General features: G+C 42.7%; 1 protein-coding gene, 1 long non-coding RNA gene and 1 pseudogene across 6 annotated transcripts in view; 2 read left to right on the forward strand and 1 right to left on the reverse strand.

Annotated features, from left to right (window-relative positions):
- LOC109024546 (uncharacterized) overlaps window positions 1–17,622 on the forward strand; it is a 36,029-nt gene that overhangs the window by 3,192 nt on the left and 15,215 nt on the right. The window contains exons 2-5 of one of the 5 annotated variants that reach the window (XR_010133123.1): window positions 10,238–10,342; window positions 10,670–10,726; window positions 13,288–13,450; window positions 15,681–15,749. This is a non-coding gene — a long non-coding RNA (uncharacterized lncRNA). Of the gene's footprint in view, window positions 1–10,237; window positions 10,343–10,669; window positions 10,727–11,135; window positions 11,209–11,863; window positions 11,982–13,287; window positions 13,451–15,680; window positions 15,750–17,622 lie in introns of those variants that run through there. The other 4 variants (XR_010133122.1, XR_008675143.2, XR_010133125.1 and 1 more) reach the window with 4 other exon arrangements.
- ZNF280A (zinc finger protein 280A) lies at window positions 3,445–10,014 on the reverse strand. The gene is made up of 2 exons (XM_004063122.5): window positions 9,821–10,014; window positions 3,445–5,410 (listed from the first exon to the last, which is right to left on the reverse strand). Exon 2 carries the CDS (start codon window positions 5,337–5,339, stop codon window positions 3,711–3,713), a length of 1,629 nt encoding a protein of 542 aa, XP_004063170.2. The 5' UTR covers window positions 5,340–5,410; window positions 9,821–10,014; the 3' UTR covers window positions 3,445–3,710.
- On the forward strand, window positions 7,492–7,587 carry LOC115932026 (uncharacterized; annotated as a pseudogene).

Consider the following 17,622-nt stretch of genomic DNA (forward strand, 5'->3'; position numbering starts at 1 on the left):
ACTTGTGGAATGCTGAGAAAGGTAAAAACACCTCCAAATAGGAAGAGGAACAGGCTATGACCTAATGCTTGCTTGGACCAGTATAAGCATGCGAGGGCAAATATTTAGGCTAAATTGTGGGAGCTAAGAACACAAAGTATATTAATTTCTTTATTATGGCTAGCAGATATCTAAGAATGTTAGCACAGGTCTTTGAATAAATTTTACTTCTAAGAGAAGTTACTATTTATTCGTAATTAGACAGGGAGGAAAGTCTTTGAACAGGAACCTCTACTTTATTTTGTACGTAGTGATTCTTTCTAACACAAGGGTTATATAGTATATGTTATTTATTTTTGAAATCTATGAGATTTTTAAAAGATTTTTAATTGTATTATAATCAAATCACATGGCCTAAATATTACTCACCCTTGCATTTGAAGATTTCTGTTCAGTGAAGTGTACCATAGTCAAAATGAAGAGATCATAGATGTAAAGAAGATATTTGCAGTATCTAAAATGTATATATGAGGCTGATATGTAAAGAAGATATTTGCAATATCTAAAATGTACGTAAGAGGCCTGGCACGGTGGCTCACACCTGTAATCCCAGCATTTTCGGAGACCAAGGCAGGCAGATCACTTGAGGTCAGGAGTTCAAGACCAGCCTGGCCAACATGGTGAAACCCCATTTTTGTACAAAAAATACAAAAATTAGCTGGGTGTGGTGGCACGCGCCTGTAGTCCTAGCTACTCGGGAGGCTGAGGCATGAGAACTGTTTGAACCTGGGAGGCAGAGGTTGCAGTGAGCTGAGATTGCACCACTGTACTCCAGCCTGGGCAACAGAGCGAGACTCCGTCTCAAAAAATAATAAAATGAAAACTAAATATATGAGAAATGATCTTCTTTTGGCTTCATAATAATTCCAATGTCCATCAGTAAATTAGTATCAACTAAGCTCCAGGCTTTATTCAAATGTCACTAGTTTTTCCCATCATCCTTTTTGTTCCAGATTCCCATCCAGGACACTGAATTGTACTTAGTCATTTTGTGTTCTTAGCCTTCTGTGGTCTGTGACAGTTTCTTAAACTTTTCTTGCTTTTCATGACCTTGACAATTTTAAGAAGTGAAGGTCAGGTATTTTTCAGAGTGTCTCTCAATTTAGGTTTGATGTTTTTCTCATGGTTACACTGGGGTTATGGTTTTTAGAAGACTATCACAGACATGATGTGTCTTTCTCATAATTTCTCATCAGCGATCCATGCTATCAATAAGACTTCCTACTGGCTTCTCCGCTGTAAATTACTTCCCCCCCCCCCCCTTCATACCTTATTGTAAATCTTGTCAACATGCAGGAAGGCCGTGAGGTCTCATTGAAGGAAAATTATCTACACAAATTACTTTGCAATTCTTCTTTAAGGAAGATTTGTCTCTTCTTCCTTTAGTTTTAAATTAATCAAAAATAGCTTTTTAGTTTTAAATTAATCAAAAATAAAATAAAAAATTTAGTACCTCAGTCACACTTGCCACATTTCAACAGATCAATAGTCACCTGTAGCATATTGGACAGAGCAGAAGTAGAGCATTTTCATCATTGCAGAAAGATCTACGGACAGCACTGACTTACATCATTAGTCAACCTTTCTTCTTCCCAAATACATGCATTTAGAAATATAAATTCCCATGAACTGTTTTAGTTCCATCCCATAAATTTTGTGGTTGTTTTCAATATCTTTCAGTTCAACATTTTCCTTTTTTCACTGCAATTTCTTAGAGGAGCTATGGGTTATTCAGAATGAGGACCAGGACTGGGGTGAGATAAGCAAGGAGGCTGGGGCACATTAAGGAGAGACCCACGCCCAGCTTCAGGTATGGCATGTTGTCACCTTAGGTTCCCTGCTTGCCTCACCCTAGTCCCAGCCCTGTTTAGAAATGTATTGCCTAATTTAGGAACTTTGGGGTTTTTTTCAGTGATCTTTCTGTTACTGATTTGTAACTCAATTCCCCTGTACTCAGTGGGTAACTACAAAGAGCCCCACAGCTAACATCACAAAGTAAACTATTCTACCTGAGTTTGAGACCAAGAAAAGCACACCCATGAAAGCCACTTCAATTCACAAAGCATTTGGAATAGCCAAGGCAATTTTGAACACTAAAGTTGGAGAAATGAAACTACCACATGGAGGATTATGCAAAGCTACAATAATTAAGATACTGCAGCATTAGCACAAGGATAGAGAACAGGACAAATGAAATGAAATAGATTCCAGAAACACATATATACAATCATACCTGATTCACACAGTTTCCACGGCAATACAGTAGGGAAGGAGTGGTCTTTTTAGTAAGTGGTGCTGACTGATTTTGGGTATGTATATGAAAAAATTAGTCTTCGTGCCTTATCACACCATTAACAAAAAATCAGTTTGAGATGTCTCATCAAAACAGTAAAGCTTCTAGAACATAGAAGGAATATCTTTATGTCGTTTGTAGACGATTTCTTAAATAAGACTCATGAGAGATAAACCATAAAACCACGATTTAGATCCAAATATGGGACATTTCCAGTGCCCCAGCACCGTTCCCAGTCGACAGCCCAGTTTTTAAAAAGGTAGGAGGGGGCAAAACTTGAATAGACATTTAATAAAAAGAAATACTCACGTGGCCGATAACTATATAATCTCAAGGTCCATTAATCATCAGGGAAATGCAAATTAAAGCCACAATAAGGTACCACTACAATTTCAAGAGAAGGGCACTTACTAAAAGGACTGACAGTACCAAGTGCTGGATCAGTAGCAATGGAATTCGCAGTATCGGTGGTGGGAATGTAAATCGTTTCAATCACTCTGGAAATGTATTTGGCAGTATCTACGCTAGACAGCTAAATATATGCAGTTCCAGCACTTCTCATAGCTATATATACCCATGAGAAATGATTACATGCTTACCAAAAGACACGCACAAGCTCATAGCAGCTTTATTCAAAATTGCCAAAGAATCAGCCTCAAAGTCCATCAACAGTGAAATAAATTTATACAAAACTGCCACAGTCACTCAACAAAATTCTACCCAGCAATGAAAAAGAATGTGCTACTGCTACACACAGCAAAAATGCATCTCACTTATTTTATTTCACTTTATTTTGAGACAGAGTCATGCTCTGTCACCCAGGCTGGAGGGCAGTGGCGCGATCTCAGCTCAGTGCAAACTCCCCCTCCAAGGTTCAAGCAATTCTCCTGCCTCAGCCTCCCGAGTAGCTGGGACTACAGGCGCCCACCACCACGCTTGGCTAATTTTTCTATTTTATGCAGAGAAGGGGTTTCACTATGTTGGCCAGCCTGGTCTCAAACTCCTGACCCCAAGTGATCCACCCACCTCAATCTCCCACAGTGCTGGGATTACAGGCATGAGCCATCACGCCCAGCCATCTCACTTATATTAAAAAGCCAAAGACAAGAATCTTTGTGTTATTCCATTTATTTAAAGTTCATAAACAAGAAAAACCTCTGAGGTCAGAATAAGGGATGCCCTGTTGGGAGCATTTGACTGGGAAAGGGCTCAAAGACTTTGGAGCTGCTTCTTGACAATAGGGAGCTGATGAGATGTCACTGTAAAAAACAGCCTGACAGTTGATGACATTGCTTGCTAGCATCTACAGCCACAATGCACATATGGCCTAGCCTCACTTCTGCCTTTCGGAACTCCTGGAAGTCAGTCGAACATATTTTCAGCTAGAATCCTTGCTGCAAGGGAGTCTGGAATCTCTAGTGTTCATAGCCGTCTTCTTTTTAGTTTTTACAGGAGAAGGCTGAGGGTAAGTGTTGCTAACAATAACGGAAGCCATACCACTTGATCCTGGCTGAACTGAAGTTTGAATAATAACTTTTGTTTCACGAGGCAACCCTTGCAGTTGCTCTGGCTTTTTAAAGGTTTGATGGTCCTTGGTTTTGTGCTCTATTTCCTCCTTCAACGTCAAAAACTGTAGCCGGCACTTAGAACACTGAAGGACCCTCCTTCTGCTGTGCCTCCAACAATGATTCATGTATGGTATTGCAGTTTTGAAAAGTTTGAGACAAAACAGACAAAGCAAATTCTTTGTGTTTTCATGGCATGTTCTAAAATGTGTTTCCACATCAGCAAAGACCGACGATCTGTAATGGCAAACCTGGCACACATAGGGCATTTCGCCAGGCTTATGATGGTCCTTCATGTGTTGTAAGAGGACCTGATCTGTTTCAAATGACAATTCACAGATTTTACAGACAGCAGAGGGCCCCATGGTGATGTGTACACTATCAATGTGACACTGTAGCTGGAAGGGAGTGGGAAACTGCCGGTGGCAGTGCTGGCAGGTGGTGTGGTCTTCCCAGCTGTCATTCCTTTGCTTCTCAAATTCCAAATGATGCTTCATGTGATTCATAAACTTAATATTTTTTAGAACTTTCACGCAGCTGAGGCATTTAAAGGTGGTGTGAGTCTTCTGTTCCGGCTGCCCATCTCCTTTATGCTGTCCATAGTAAAAGTTGCTAAGTAACACGATGGGATTTTCTTTCTTGGGATCAAAGGTCTTGTTTTGACTTGCTAGACTTGAAATGTCTGTCATTGCCAGGCCAGACTCATTTGCTCTCTCTGGATTTGTAAGATTGAAATGTGCCTTTCCATTAGCATCAGCCCAAGGAAATGTTACTCCATTCTGAACATGGTTTGATGAGTTGCAGACCCCCTGTGAGGGTGTATTTGTGCTTACTATAGAAGAGATATCTGAAGGGACCACAGCTAAAGAAGGTACCCCTGGGATTCCATCCCTGAGTTTAACCCTTTTGGAATCTCCGCTGTTTATATCTGAAGTGGAAAGTCGCTTTGAATCAGGAGAACTCTCATTTCTGCCTCCTCCAGAGACCATAGCTCCAACTAGACGCTGAGTCCCTGGGGGGAGCGAATCTGAGGAATTGGGAGAAACAACCTGTGGTGAGCTCATTTTATAACCAGGTTCAAATGAAGACTTCATAGTGACAGGACTATCTGTTGATCGCCCCTCAGACAGAGAAACTGGCATGATGGCTTTTGCCATAGAGGTCACATGATTTGCAGGCTGCGACACGTGAGCAGGATATTGACGGAAGTGGCCTTTCTTTCTTCTTGAATTTGAGCCTGGGGTGACTCTGTTCAAAATGTTTGAAACGACTGGTTTTGAATTTGAAATCATCCCGACAAAGAGAATTTCAGCATCTTTATGTACATGCTCCACCCCAACAAAGATCAGATCTGGATCTTCATCATCCTCCTCCCTTTGTTTGGATTCTCTCAAATTCTTCTTCGGTGATTCCACTTTCTTACACAAAAAGAAATCTCCCATTTTCAATTTACTTTTTGCTTGAAGCCACTGGTCTCTTCAACTTCCAGAGCTGTCTTTTTACAAATTGCCACCTAAGTGCAACCATGTGACAATAGTCAATATTTATTTCGAAAGACAAAATCATTACTTTATTGTATCCTCCCTTAAAACACTGAGATAACTATCAACATCACTATTTTACACGTCAGAAATAAGGCTTGAAACATTTTAAATGGCATAATAATTTCAAATTTACCTGTTTCTCCTCCCCTGGTCTTCTGCAGTTGTGAAGCAAAGGAAGCAAGATTTCAGGAGGTGTAGATGGAACATCTCAGAGTGCTTGCCTCTAAATTTTGCACTCTAGATGCCTCACTCACCTCCTCCTCATCCCACAGGTACTCTCTCAGATACCTAAGGTTTCTAACCAACTTGAACAAAACTTCTCTCAAAAGCATTCTGCTCCTAGCCTGGGCAACATAGCAAGACCCCATCTCTACAAAAAAATTTAAAAATTAAAAAAATTAGCTTGGCATGGTGGTACACACCTGTGGTCCCAGCTACTTGGGAGGCTGAGCCAAGAGGAACACTTGAGCCCAGGACTTCAAAGCTATGTTCATGCCACTGCACTCCAGCCTGGGCAACCAAATGAGACCCCATCACACACACACACACACACACACACAAATCACAACACACACACACACACACACCCTTTGCTGTTCCTGTAATGTTCCTTTTCTCAGTAAACTCAGTTGCTCAGTCTACAAACTTCAGAGTCATCCTTTGCCAGACTTTCTCTCATACACTACAGCCAATCAATTAGCAAACCTAGTCTGCTCTGTCTCTTAAAGATATCCAGAATCTGACTACTCTCTTCCACATCTACTGCCACCTCCCTGATGGAAGGTACCATGTTCTCTCCCTGGATCACTGCAGAAGTTGCCAGTCTTAAAAGTTTTGTCAGATCTCCCCATGGTGGCCCCAATGCCCCTGTTAAAATATACAGGGGAGCAAGTATATTTTGCTCTTAAGTCTTCAATGACTTTCCATTTCATTCATAGGAAATACCAGCAAACTTTAAATTTCCCCATAGAACCTTAGGTCATCATAGCCCTTGCTAACTCCTCTGTTGCTCTGATGCAGCCATCCTGAGCTCCATGAATCTGGAACACACCAGGCCTTTTTCTTTTTCAGTACTTTTGTTGTTCCCGGATGTTGCATGCCTCTTTCCCCAGATTAACCCCATCTGGGCTCCTGGTCTGCCTCAGTCCCATGGTTCCTCTTCAGCAAGGCTTACCTGACCACAATATCAAAAATCACAACCTCCTTAACTCATATGTTCAAACCCTCAATGTTATTTTTCAGCTTAGCATTTATCACTGCCTACCACACAATATGTAAAATATATCTTGCAAGCCCAGGAGTTTGAGATTACAGTGAGCTATATCATGTCACTGCATCCAGCCTGGGTGACAGAGGAAAGGAAGACTCTGTGTCTTAAAACAACAACAAAAAATGGGACAGGTGCAGTGGCTCGTACCTGTAATCCCAACACTTTGTAAGGCCAAGGCAGGAGGATTGCTTGAGGTCAGGAGCTCGAGACCAGCCTGGGCAACATAGCAAGACCCATCTCTACAAAAAATTTAAAAATATATCTTGTTTCTTTTCTGTGTTTACCCACTAAACTGTATGCCACATGAGGGCAGGGAGTTGTGTTTCATTTACTCCTCAGCTTATAGAGCAATGTCTGTCATACTATGCGTGCTAAATCTTTGTTAAATAAATAGTAGCTGTTATTAATATGATCATTTAGGTGTACCAGAGGCTCTAATCCATTATTCCAGATTCTCTAAGCATTTAATGAAATCCAAATCCAAATGATTTAATACTGTTGTACAAGGGAGAAGGTAAACCTGTGTGTATGTGTGTGTAAATTGAAACAAAAGTTTTGTCAAATACTCTAATACCTTCACCTTACCGCAAGGGATAGGCTCTGATACCTTCTATGCCATATTTTATTGATTCTAAGGTATAGGCTTAGATTTCCATTTTAACATCTCTAAATCAGATTGCATCTCATCATAGCAGCTCATCAATATAAAATACATTTCATAATTTGTTTTTGCAGTATATATTTTTATTTCATAGTGGAATCAAAAATGACATATCTCAGATCCTTTTTTGAGGATAAGCGTGATGCTTGGGTTTTCACTCATGTGAGATGTGCCTCCCTCAAACCTTGTTATATCAGCATGTTTAACATCTGATGTAAAAAAAAAAAAAAAAAAAAAAAGAGAGAGTAATGTATCTTTTATAATTGATGGCATCTTTTCTTTTTTTTTTTTTTGAGATGGAGTCTCGCTCTGTCGCCCAGGCTGGAGTGCAGTGGCGCGATCTCGGCTCACTGCAGGCTCCACCCCGCGGGGTTCACGCCATTCTCCTGCCTCAGTCTCCCGCGTAGGTGGGATTACAGGCGCCCGCCACCTCGCCTGGCTAATTTTTTGTATTTTTAGTAGAGACGGGGTTTCACCGTGTTAGCCAGGATGGTCTCGATCTCCTGACCTCGTGATCCGCCTGCCTCGGCCTCCCAAAGTGCTGGGATTACAGGCATGAGCCACTGTGCCCGGCCAATTGATGGCATCTTATAGTCAGTGAAAAATCCTATTTCTTTTTGTAAGCTGACAGCCCACTAAACTTGTTTTGTAGTTCTCTAATGGATATCAGCTACATTTGGGCAAACAATGGTTTAAGACAGAAATTGGAAAATTGGCCCTTCCCCTGTTTTTGTACAGTCAGGAAGCCAAGAATGTGTGTTACATTTTTAAGGTATTGTTTTCTTACCTTTTTTTTATTATTAAGATTTTTTTAAACTTGTACATTTTTAAATTTGGGGGAATAAACACACAAAAGGAAGTGGGGCGCGGTGGCTCACGCCTGTAATCCCAGCACTTTTGGGAGGCCGAGGTGGGCGGATCACTTGAGCTCAGGAGTTCCAGACCAGCCTGGCCAACATGGTGAAACCCCTTCTCTACTAAAAATACAAAAATTAGCCAGGCATGGTAGCAGATGCCTGTAGTCCCAGCTACTCAGGAGGCTGAGGCAGGAGAATCTCTTGAACCTGGGAGGTGGAGGTTGCAGTGAACGAAGATTGCACCACTGCACTCCAGCCTGGGTGACAGAGCGAGACTGTCTCAAAAAAAAAAAAAAGAAAAAAGAAAAAGGAATATTTTGTGCCGTGAAAATTATATAACATTCAAAATGTCAGTGTTCACCATAAAGTGTTGTGGAACAGAGCCATAATCATTTTTTTAGTGCTGTTGTCCATGGCTGCTTTCACACTTCTATGACACAGTTGAGTACAGTAGTACCCCCTTATCTTTGGGGCATATGTTCCAAGACCCCCGAAGTGGATGCTTGAAACTGCAGATGGAACCAAATTCAATATATACTATATTTTTTCATATATGTACATACCTATGATCAAGCTTAATTTATAAATAGGCACAGTAAGAGGTTAAGAATAATAAAATAATTATAACAGTATACTGTAATAAAAGATATGTGAGATAGGGCGTGGTGGCTCATGCCTCTAACCTCAGCACTTTGGGAGGCTGAGGCGGGTGGATCACCTGAGGTCAGGAGTTTGAGACCAGCCTGGCCAACATGGTGAAACCCATCTCTACTAAAAATACAAAAATTATCTGGGCATAGTGGCGAGCACCTGTAATCTCAGCTACTTGGGAGGCTGAGGCAGGAGAATCACTTGAACCCGGGAGGCATGGGTTGCAGTGAGCCGAGATCGCGCCGTGGCACTCCAGCCTGGGCGGCCAGAGTGAAACTCCGTTTCAAAAAAATAAATTAATACATTAAATTAAAGGTATGTGAATGCAATCTCTCGCTGACAAAATATCTTTATGTACTGTAGATCTTGGCAACCTTAGCATATGATTTTGTTTTCTTTCCTTATTATGTTAAAAACTTTCCCATTTTCACTTAAAGGAAGCAAGCACTTTACAGCTTCTTTTTGGCATATTTGAATCGCCAGCATTGCTACCCTTGTACTTTGGGGCCATTATTAAGTACCATAAGGGTTAATCGAACACAAGCACTGAGATACCACCAGGACAGTCACTCTGATAACTGCGACCGCTCCTAAGTGACTAAGGTACAGAGAGCGCAGCCAGCCAACGGCATGGTGACTCAGGACAAAGGGAGGATTACCATCCCAGGGCAGGGCTGACTCAAGAGCTTATCACACTACTCAGAAGGGCTGGCGACTTAAAATTTATGTATTGCCTATTTCTGGAATTTTCCAATTAATATTTTGGAACCTCAGGTGACTGAAAGCACAGAAAGGAAAACCCTGGATAAGGGAAGACTACTGTAGTTGAAGCAGAGAATCGCAATGCCTAAAATATTTGCCATCTAGTCTTTCACAGAACAAGTTTGCCAGCTCTAGTTTTAGAGGAGCAAAATGAAAGATAGCAAATTTCTCAGCTCACCAGTTCCTAAAGTTGCGAATGCATCCAGATGATTCAGTGCAGCTCAGTATGTTCCACTCTGGGCCACAAGGGAAAGCGAAGCTGGAGCTTCCTTGTCTCCACCTCCCGGAGAAATTTGTCCAGAGACCGGCAGCACTGCTTCCGCGGGCGAACAACGCCGCTTGCTCTTCAAAGTCCTTTCTGAGGCCAGATCAGAAGGTCCCACTCCTTTTAAGCCCCTTATAGCCCAATCATTTTTCCAGTCACGTGTCTGAAGCAGTTTATCCTGATTGGATTTTCAGTTGTTGTCCAGCTTGATTGCCAAAAGCTTTCCTCCAATTGCTACTCAAAGGAAAGAATGAGGGTGGGGCTTCAGGGCTGCCTTCCAGGTTGATTCAGCTGGTGATGGGCATCCTCCCTCCTCTCTCTCTTGTTCAGAGTCTACCACTTTCTCCGCAGTGTGCCTGGGCCCTCAGCTATTGGGGATGAGAAGGGATGCGGAGTGGGAGGCAGTCCACATGTCTGTTCCAACAGAGCTCAGAGGTGAGCGAGTTAAAAAAAAGATGTCTTTCCAGTAGGAGCCCCAGGGGACAGGGTGGGTCTCACTCTCACAGCCCTTGAAGACTGAGCTCCCGTAGGAGTTTCCAGGTGTCCAAACAGAGTTCTCACTGTGAGTCTTCAACAGCTTTCTCCAAGCAGCAGCCCACTCCCTTCTTAATCCATTTCCAGGGGTCAAAGGTCTATCCTGGTTCCCTCCCATCCCCTCTCACTTCCTTCCCTCTGTCTCTCCCTCCTCCCTCCTCCTTCACTACCCCCTCCCTGGAACCTTCTCAGCTGAATTTCAGGCCCACCCTTTCACTCTCTTTACAGGCTTTGCAACACAGATTAGAAAGCGGGGGAGGGGGAGCCTCAAGAGTCCCTTGACAGGTAAGAAATATTTATATTTCCACCCCCATTCCAACGCAATGCAATCAAGTCTCAAAATTAAAACGAAAATCATTTGCAAATTAAAATGTTCTAAAGTACCATCTCCTGATAAAACTTTAAAAATACCTTTCTAGGCCGGGTGTGGTGACTCACATCTGTAATCCCAGCACTTTTGGAGGCTGAGGCAGCAGATCACATGAGCCCAGTAGTTTGAGACCAGCCTGGCCAACATAGTGAAAACCTGTCTCTATTCTTTATAAAGTAAAATACAAAAATTTCCTGGGCGTGGCCGTGCGTGCCTGTAATCCCAGGTACTCGAGAGGCTGAGGCAGAATAATCACTTGAACCCAGTAGGCAGAGCCCAAGGTGGTATAAAAGTGTGTGACCCATGGTCTTTATTCTTGTCTAGGGACTGGGGAAAGGCTGCTTGAGGGCATTGCAAGTAGCCAAGAGCATGCCCCTGGAAAGGAAGGTGAAATGAGGCCCGCTGCTGAGGTACACCTGTAGTCCCAGCTATCAAAGGCTGAGGTGAAAGATCTTTGAGCCCAGGAAATCCAGACAAACCTTGGCAAAATATCAAGACCTCTGTTTCTACAAAAGAAAAAAAAATTTTTTTAATTAGCCAGGCATTGTAGCACGTGCCTGTAGTCCCAGCTACCCGGGAGGCTGAGGTGGGAGGATTGCTTGAACCAGGGAGATCGAGGTTGCAGTGAACTATGATTGCATCACATACTTTAGCCTGGATGGAAGAGAGAGACCTTGTCTCATTCATTCATTCATAAATAAATAAGCAAGCAAAGTGAAATGAAGTGCAAGACTTAGACAGTAAAGTTCTAACAGGGGCCGGGCATGGTGGCTCACACCTGTAATCCCAGCGCTTAGGCAGAGGCAGGCAGATGGCTTGAGCCCAGGAGTTTGAGACTAGCCTGGGCAACCTGGCAAAACCGTGTCTCCACAAGAAAATACAAAAAATTAGCCTGGGTGACAGAGTGAAACCCTGTCTCAAAAAAATAAAAAAAGAAAAAAGAAAGGAAGACAGAGAAAGAAAGAAGGAAAGAAAGAGAAAAAAAGGAAGGAAAGAAAGGAAAGGAAATGTGTATTCTGCAGAACTGATATTCACTCCTTCCTCTTTTCCAGAAGCAGAATCCTGCTAGGAAGATTCCAGGAAGCCTAGGCAGTGGTCAGGGGCTGGCTCAGGTATAAAGCAGGCCCTTCCCCTGAGACAGAAGGTTGTGGCAACAATGCTTGTGGGAGGTGAGAAAATTGAGAGGAGTGTCTAGAAATAGCTCGGAGTTGCATCTTATTTTCTTTTGCTCAGTTTTAAAAGTCCCAAATAAGACCACATCTAGCTGTTCTAACCAAGCTATTCTAACCCACTAATCTAGTAAAAATAAAATCACATGGTCTGAATATAAATTTGCATCAGGATACATGCCTTTCCTATGAAACATTTATGTTTCCTTATAAAATGTATCCTCCTTTTCTGCAGAAAACTAACTGCAATGTATCCAAAGGTCACAGAATGTGGTGAAACATCCTCATCATTGATTTTTAAAAAATTTATTTATTTATTTATTTATTTGTTTTTTGAGACATGGTCTCACACTCTGTTGCCCAGGCTGGAGTGCAGTGGAACGATCATGCAGTCTTGATGTCCTGGACCCGAGCTATCCTCCCACCTCAGCCTCCCAAGTAGCCAGGACAATAGGCAGATGCCACCATGTCTAACTGATTTATTTTTATTTTTGAGTAGAGATGAGGTCTCACTATGTCGCCTGAACTGGTCTCAAGCTCCTGAGCTCAAGCCATCTTCCCACCTCGGCCTCCCAAAGTTCTGGGATTACAGGCGTGAACTACCCGCACCCTGCCCTCCATAACTGATTCTTTTTTTTCAGACTTCACTCTGTTGGCCAGGCTGGAGTACAGTGGCGTGATCTCTGCTCACTGCAACCTCCGTCTCCCAGGCTCAAGCAATTCTCGTGCCTCAGCCTCCCAAGTAGCTGGGATTACAGGCATGAGCCAACACGCCCGGCTAATGTTTGTATTTTTAGTAGAGACAGGGTTTCACCATGTTGGCCAGGCTGGTCTTGAACTCCTGATCTCAGGTAATCTGCCCACCTCGGCCTCCCAAAGTGCTAGGATTAAAGGCGTGAGCCACCACGCCCAGCCATAGCTGATTCTTTATCAGTCTGCCTTTGGGAAGTTTCCACTGGGAAACACTCTCCAGGACTCTTTCGGACCAGCCCCACTTTCCAAACAAAGAATTCCAGTGATGAGATTAAAGCTTGTCACAATATGTTTTTCAAATGACTGGTAGAAGCAGACCTTAAGATTAAAAAAGAAGAAGAAAAAATGGCTGAAATCTTGAATCCTTTATTGCTTTAAGGCACAGAATAGGAAATGGATGGCGCGTCGGGAATGGATGCAGGTCAGGGACAGACCATCACTCATGCCACCTTGCTGTGTTTATGAAACAGAGTGCTAGAAGTTAAATTTGGGGGATGCACAAAGAGATGCCTAATCAGATGAACTCAGAGTTGGAATTGCTGTTTGTGAGACAGTTACATCAAAGGAAGAAAAGAAGGAGAGAAGAAAGGTGACTATCAGGAGAATTTTCCAGCCAGAAGAAAGACACAGAGGCACAGGCATTTCATGGCCTGAAAAAGGAAGAGCACAGAGACAAGTGCGGCTCCAGTTAAAGGACCAGCGGAGATGAAAGATGAGGTCAGTGATTTGGGTAGGGGACATAGCAGTTAAGATATTGTTGGTCAAGGCTGGGCGTGGTGGCTCACGCCTGTTAATCCCAGCACTTTGGGAGGCCAAGGCGGGTGAATCACAAGGTTAGGAGATCGAGAGCATCCTGGCTAACACAGTGAAACTCCGTCTCTACTAAAAATACGAAAAAATTAGCCAGGCGTGGTGGCGGGCGCCTGTTGTCCCAGCTACTTGGGAGGCTGAGGCAGGAGAATGGTGCAAACCCAGGAGGCGGAGCTTGCAGTGAGCCGAGATCACGCCACTGCACTCCAGCCTGGGCAACAGAGCAAGACTCCGTCTCAAAAAAAAAATAGACGTGAAGGATGCAAAGATGCGTATGAGTGACAGTATGTCTAATCTCCTACTTTATGAATGGCCATTTTCAAATTCTATCATTCCTTCAATATTTATTAATTCTTTTGTAAAGAAGAATGTTGATTTGTCTATCAGTGTGGCACCAGGAAGATTTATGTTATTTAAAAATGTTATAAACAGATACTGTCATTATTTTTTTGATGCTTCAAATGTCAAGTGGGAGTCCCTTTACTATGCTCCCCATATCTTTATTTTTCCTTTTTTGAGAGAGAGAGTCATGATCATTCATTTATTTCACACCTGATTCTCATTACATCAGTCTGAGAGAGGAAGGAGTCACGCACCAGCGCGTACAATTGTGCTGTTCTATTATCCTTCAGACAGTATTGGGATCTAGGTTCTAGTTATTTTTAAATTCAGGGATCTGAATCAGAGCCCAAAGAGGTTGACTGCTGCTGCTGGGGACTGGGGGCTGCTGGGAGAACAGCAGAAAACAGGCATGGAGCTGATCCTGGACGGTTCATGCTCCAGAACTCCGATCTTGGTACCTGAGGATCTTTCACGGAGATCATGGACAGGGGTGTGACAGCAGTTCCTCAAAGCAAATAGGGATGGCAAACCTGGGTCTGGTACTTGGGAATTGGAAAAACAACCATATTTGCACAAGGAGAAACTGAAAAACCACTGTCCTTCCATCTGTATCCCAGAATCCTATGTAGAACCATGAGGACAGGGCCAGGGTTGGTTCCTTGGCCTCTGTTTGTCCTCATAAGTAGTCCAGTAGGAGTCCTGCAAACTTACCACCATCTGGAGACAGTGCTGCCAACTCTTCTTTTTGCCCCACTGCTTGAGATGCTAGTCGATTGCTTTAGACTATTCATGATTCTTCTTCCTCAACTCTTCACATTAAAGAAATTCCTAGCCAGGTATGGTGGCTCATGCCTGTAATCCCAGCACTTTGGGAGGCCAGAAGTTGGAGACCAGCCTGGGCAACATGGCGAAACCCTGTCTCTACAAAAAAATAGAAAAATTAGCTGAGCGTGGTGGTGGGTGCCTATAGTCCCAGCTACTTGGGAGGCTGAGGTAGGAGGATCACCTGGAACCTGGGAGGCAGAGGTTGCAGTTTGCCGAGATCACACCACTGCACTGCAGCCTCGACAACAGAGTAAGACTGTCTCAAAAAAAAAAAGGAAAATAATTCCCGTTCTTTGATGAAACTCTGGATCTCCCGGTCATTCCGTGTTTTAATCAACTGTTCTCAGGGTTTTCTGGTTCCTTGGTTTCATAATTTCAGTCGCAAGTCCCACTTTCTCTGTTTTTATTCCTGAGTTTCCTCCTAAGGTTCTTTTCATTGCAGCCACAGGCCCTAGTCCAGGGTCTGCAGAGAGCTAGTACTTACTCTGCCCAAATGGAATCCAAGAGCGTCAGAAGGTGCCCGAAGGTGGAAATGTGTTTCTGCTCTCTGCTTTTGGCAGTCTTGCTCTCCATGTCTTTTTTGACATGCCCCCTGATATAGTTTGGATGTTGTAATCAACCAAATCTCATGTCAAAATGTAACCCCTGATGTTGGACATGAAGTCTGGTGAGAGGTGATTGGATCATGGAGGTGGATTTCTCATGAATGGTTTAGTACCATCCTCTTGGTACTGTCCTCATGATAGTGAGTGGGTTCTCCTGAGACCTAATTGTTTTAAAGTGTGTGGCACCTCCCGCCTCTCTCCTGCTCTGGCCATGATATAGCTATTATGGAAAGCAGTACGGTGGTTCCTCAAAATATTAAAAATAGAGCTACCATATGATTCAGCAATTCCATTTCTGGGTATATATCCGAAGGAAATGAAATCTATATGTTAAAGAGGTATCTTTACTCTCATGTACATTGCAGGACTATTCACCACAGTCAAGATGTGGAATCAACCTAAGTGTTCATGATGAATGGATAAAGATAGTGTGGTATGTATACACAATAAAATGGTATTCAGCCTTTCTTTCTTTCTTTCTTTTTTTTTTTTTTGAAACAATATCTTCCTCTGTCACCCAGGCTGGAGTGCAGTGGCACGACGATCATAACTCACTGCCGCCTTGAACTCCTGAATTCAAGCAATCCTCCCACCTCAGCCTCCCAAGTAACTGGGACCACAAGTGCATGCCACCAACACCTGGCTAATTAAAAAACGAATTTCTGTAGGGACAAGGTCTCACTTTGTTGCCCAGGCTGGTCACAAATGCCTGTACTCAAGTGATCCTCCCATCTTGGCCTCCCAAAGTGCTAGGATGACAGGCAAAAGCCACCATGCCTTACCATTATTCAGCCTTAAAATTCAGCCTTAAAATCAAAGGAAGTTCTGTTATTTGCAACAACATGGATAAACCTGAATGACATTATGTTAAGTGAAATAAGTCAGACATAGAGAGACCAATACACAGTGTCTCACTTATAGGTGGAATCTAAAAAAGTTAAACTCACAGAAGCAGAGAGTAAAATGGTAGTTATTAGGGTCAGGACGGGTAGAGGATGGGGAGAATAGGCTAAAAGGTACAAAGGTTCGGTTAAACAGGAGGAATTATTAGTTTTGGAGACCTAATGTATAGTATTACAGCATGGTGACTATAATTAATAATAATGTATAGTATATTTTAAAATTGCTGAGTGAGTAGATTTTGAATGTTCTCATCACAAAATTATAAATATGAGGTGATTGCTATATTAATTGGCTTGATTGATATGTTAATTGGCGTGATTTAATCATTACACAATGTGTGCACATATATTTATCATGTACATCATAAAATATATACAAATTGTCATCTGTCAATCAAAATTTTAAAAAAAATTCAAGATCTGGGCACTAAGTATGCTCAATTGTTATTGCTTCAGTAGACAGACCTAGAAAATACAGTGTACTCATATTTCCATTTAAATTTAGTGCCATGCCAGGGATTCTTCTTTCATTTAATTTTATTTATTTTTATTTTTATTTTTATTTTTTGAGACAGGGTCTCACTCTGTCTTCTAGGCTGGAGTGCGGTGGTGCAATCTCGGCTCACTGCAACCTCTGCCTCCCAGGTTCAAGTGATTCTCCTGCCTCAACCTCCCCAGTAGCTGGAATTATAGGCGCATACCACCATGCTCGGCTAATTTTTTGTATTTTTAGTAGAGATGGGGTTTCACCATGTTGGCCAGGCTGATCTTGAACTCCTGACCTCAGGTGATCTGCCCATCTCGGCCACCCAAAGTGCTAGGATTACAGGTGTGAGCCCTTGTGCCCGGCCCCTTCTTTCATTTTATATTTTTATATATACTATACTCAAGTGATCCTCCTGCCTTGGCCTCTGATATGGTTTGGCTGTGTCCCCACCCAAAGCTCATTTTGAATTGTAGCTCCTGTAATTCCCACGTGTTGTAGGAGGGACCCAGTGGGAGATAGCTGAATCATGAGGGAGGTTTCCCCCATACTGTTCTCATGACAGTGAGTAAGTCTCATGAGATCTGATGGTTTTCTAAGGGGTTTCCCCCCTTCACTTGGCTCTCATTCTCTCTTGCCTGCTGCCATATAAGATGTGTCTTTTGCCTTCCACCATGATTGTGAGGCCTCCCCAGCTACGTGGAACTCCAAGTCCATCAAATTTATTTTTCTTTATAAATTACCCAGGCTCAGGTATGTCTTTATCAGCAGTGTGAAAATGGACTAATACAGCCTCCCAAACTGCTAGGCTTACAGGCAAGAGCCACCATACCTGGTGACTATTCAGCCTTAGAATCAAAGGAAATTCTGTTATTTGCAACAATGTAGATAAACCCAGTTGGCATTATGTTAAGTGAAATA

This window comes from Gorilla gorilla, chromosome 23 (genome assembly GCF_029281585.2).
Source record: "Gorilla gorilla gorilla isolate KB3781 chromosome 23, NHGRI_mGorGor1-v2.1_pri, whole genome shotgun sequence".
Taxonomy (NCBI): domain Eukaryota; kingdom Metazoa; phylum Chordata; class Mammalia; order Primates; family Hominidae; genus Gorilla; species Gorilla gorilla.

Coding starts and splice junctions, on each gene's coding strand:
- ZNF280A (XM_004063122.5), bottom strand. CDS start 5,339: ATGGGAGATTTCTTTTTGTGTAAGAAAGTGGAATCACCGAAGAAGAAT.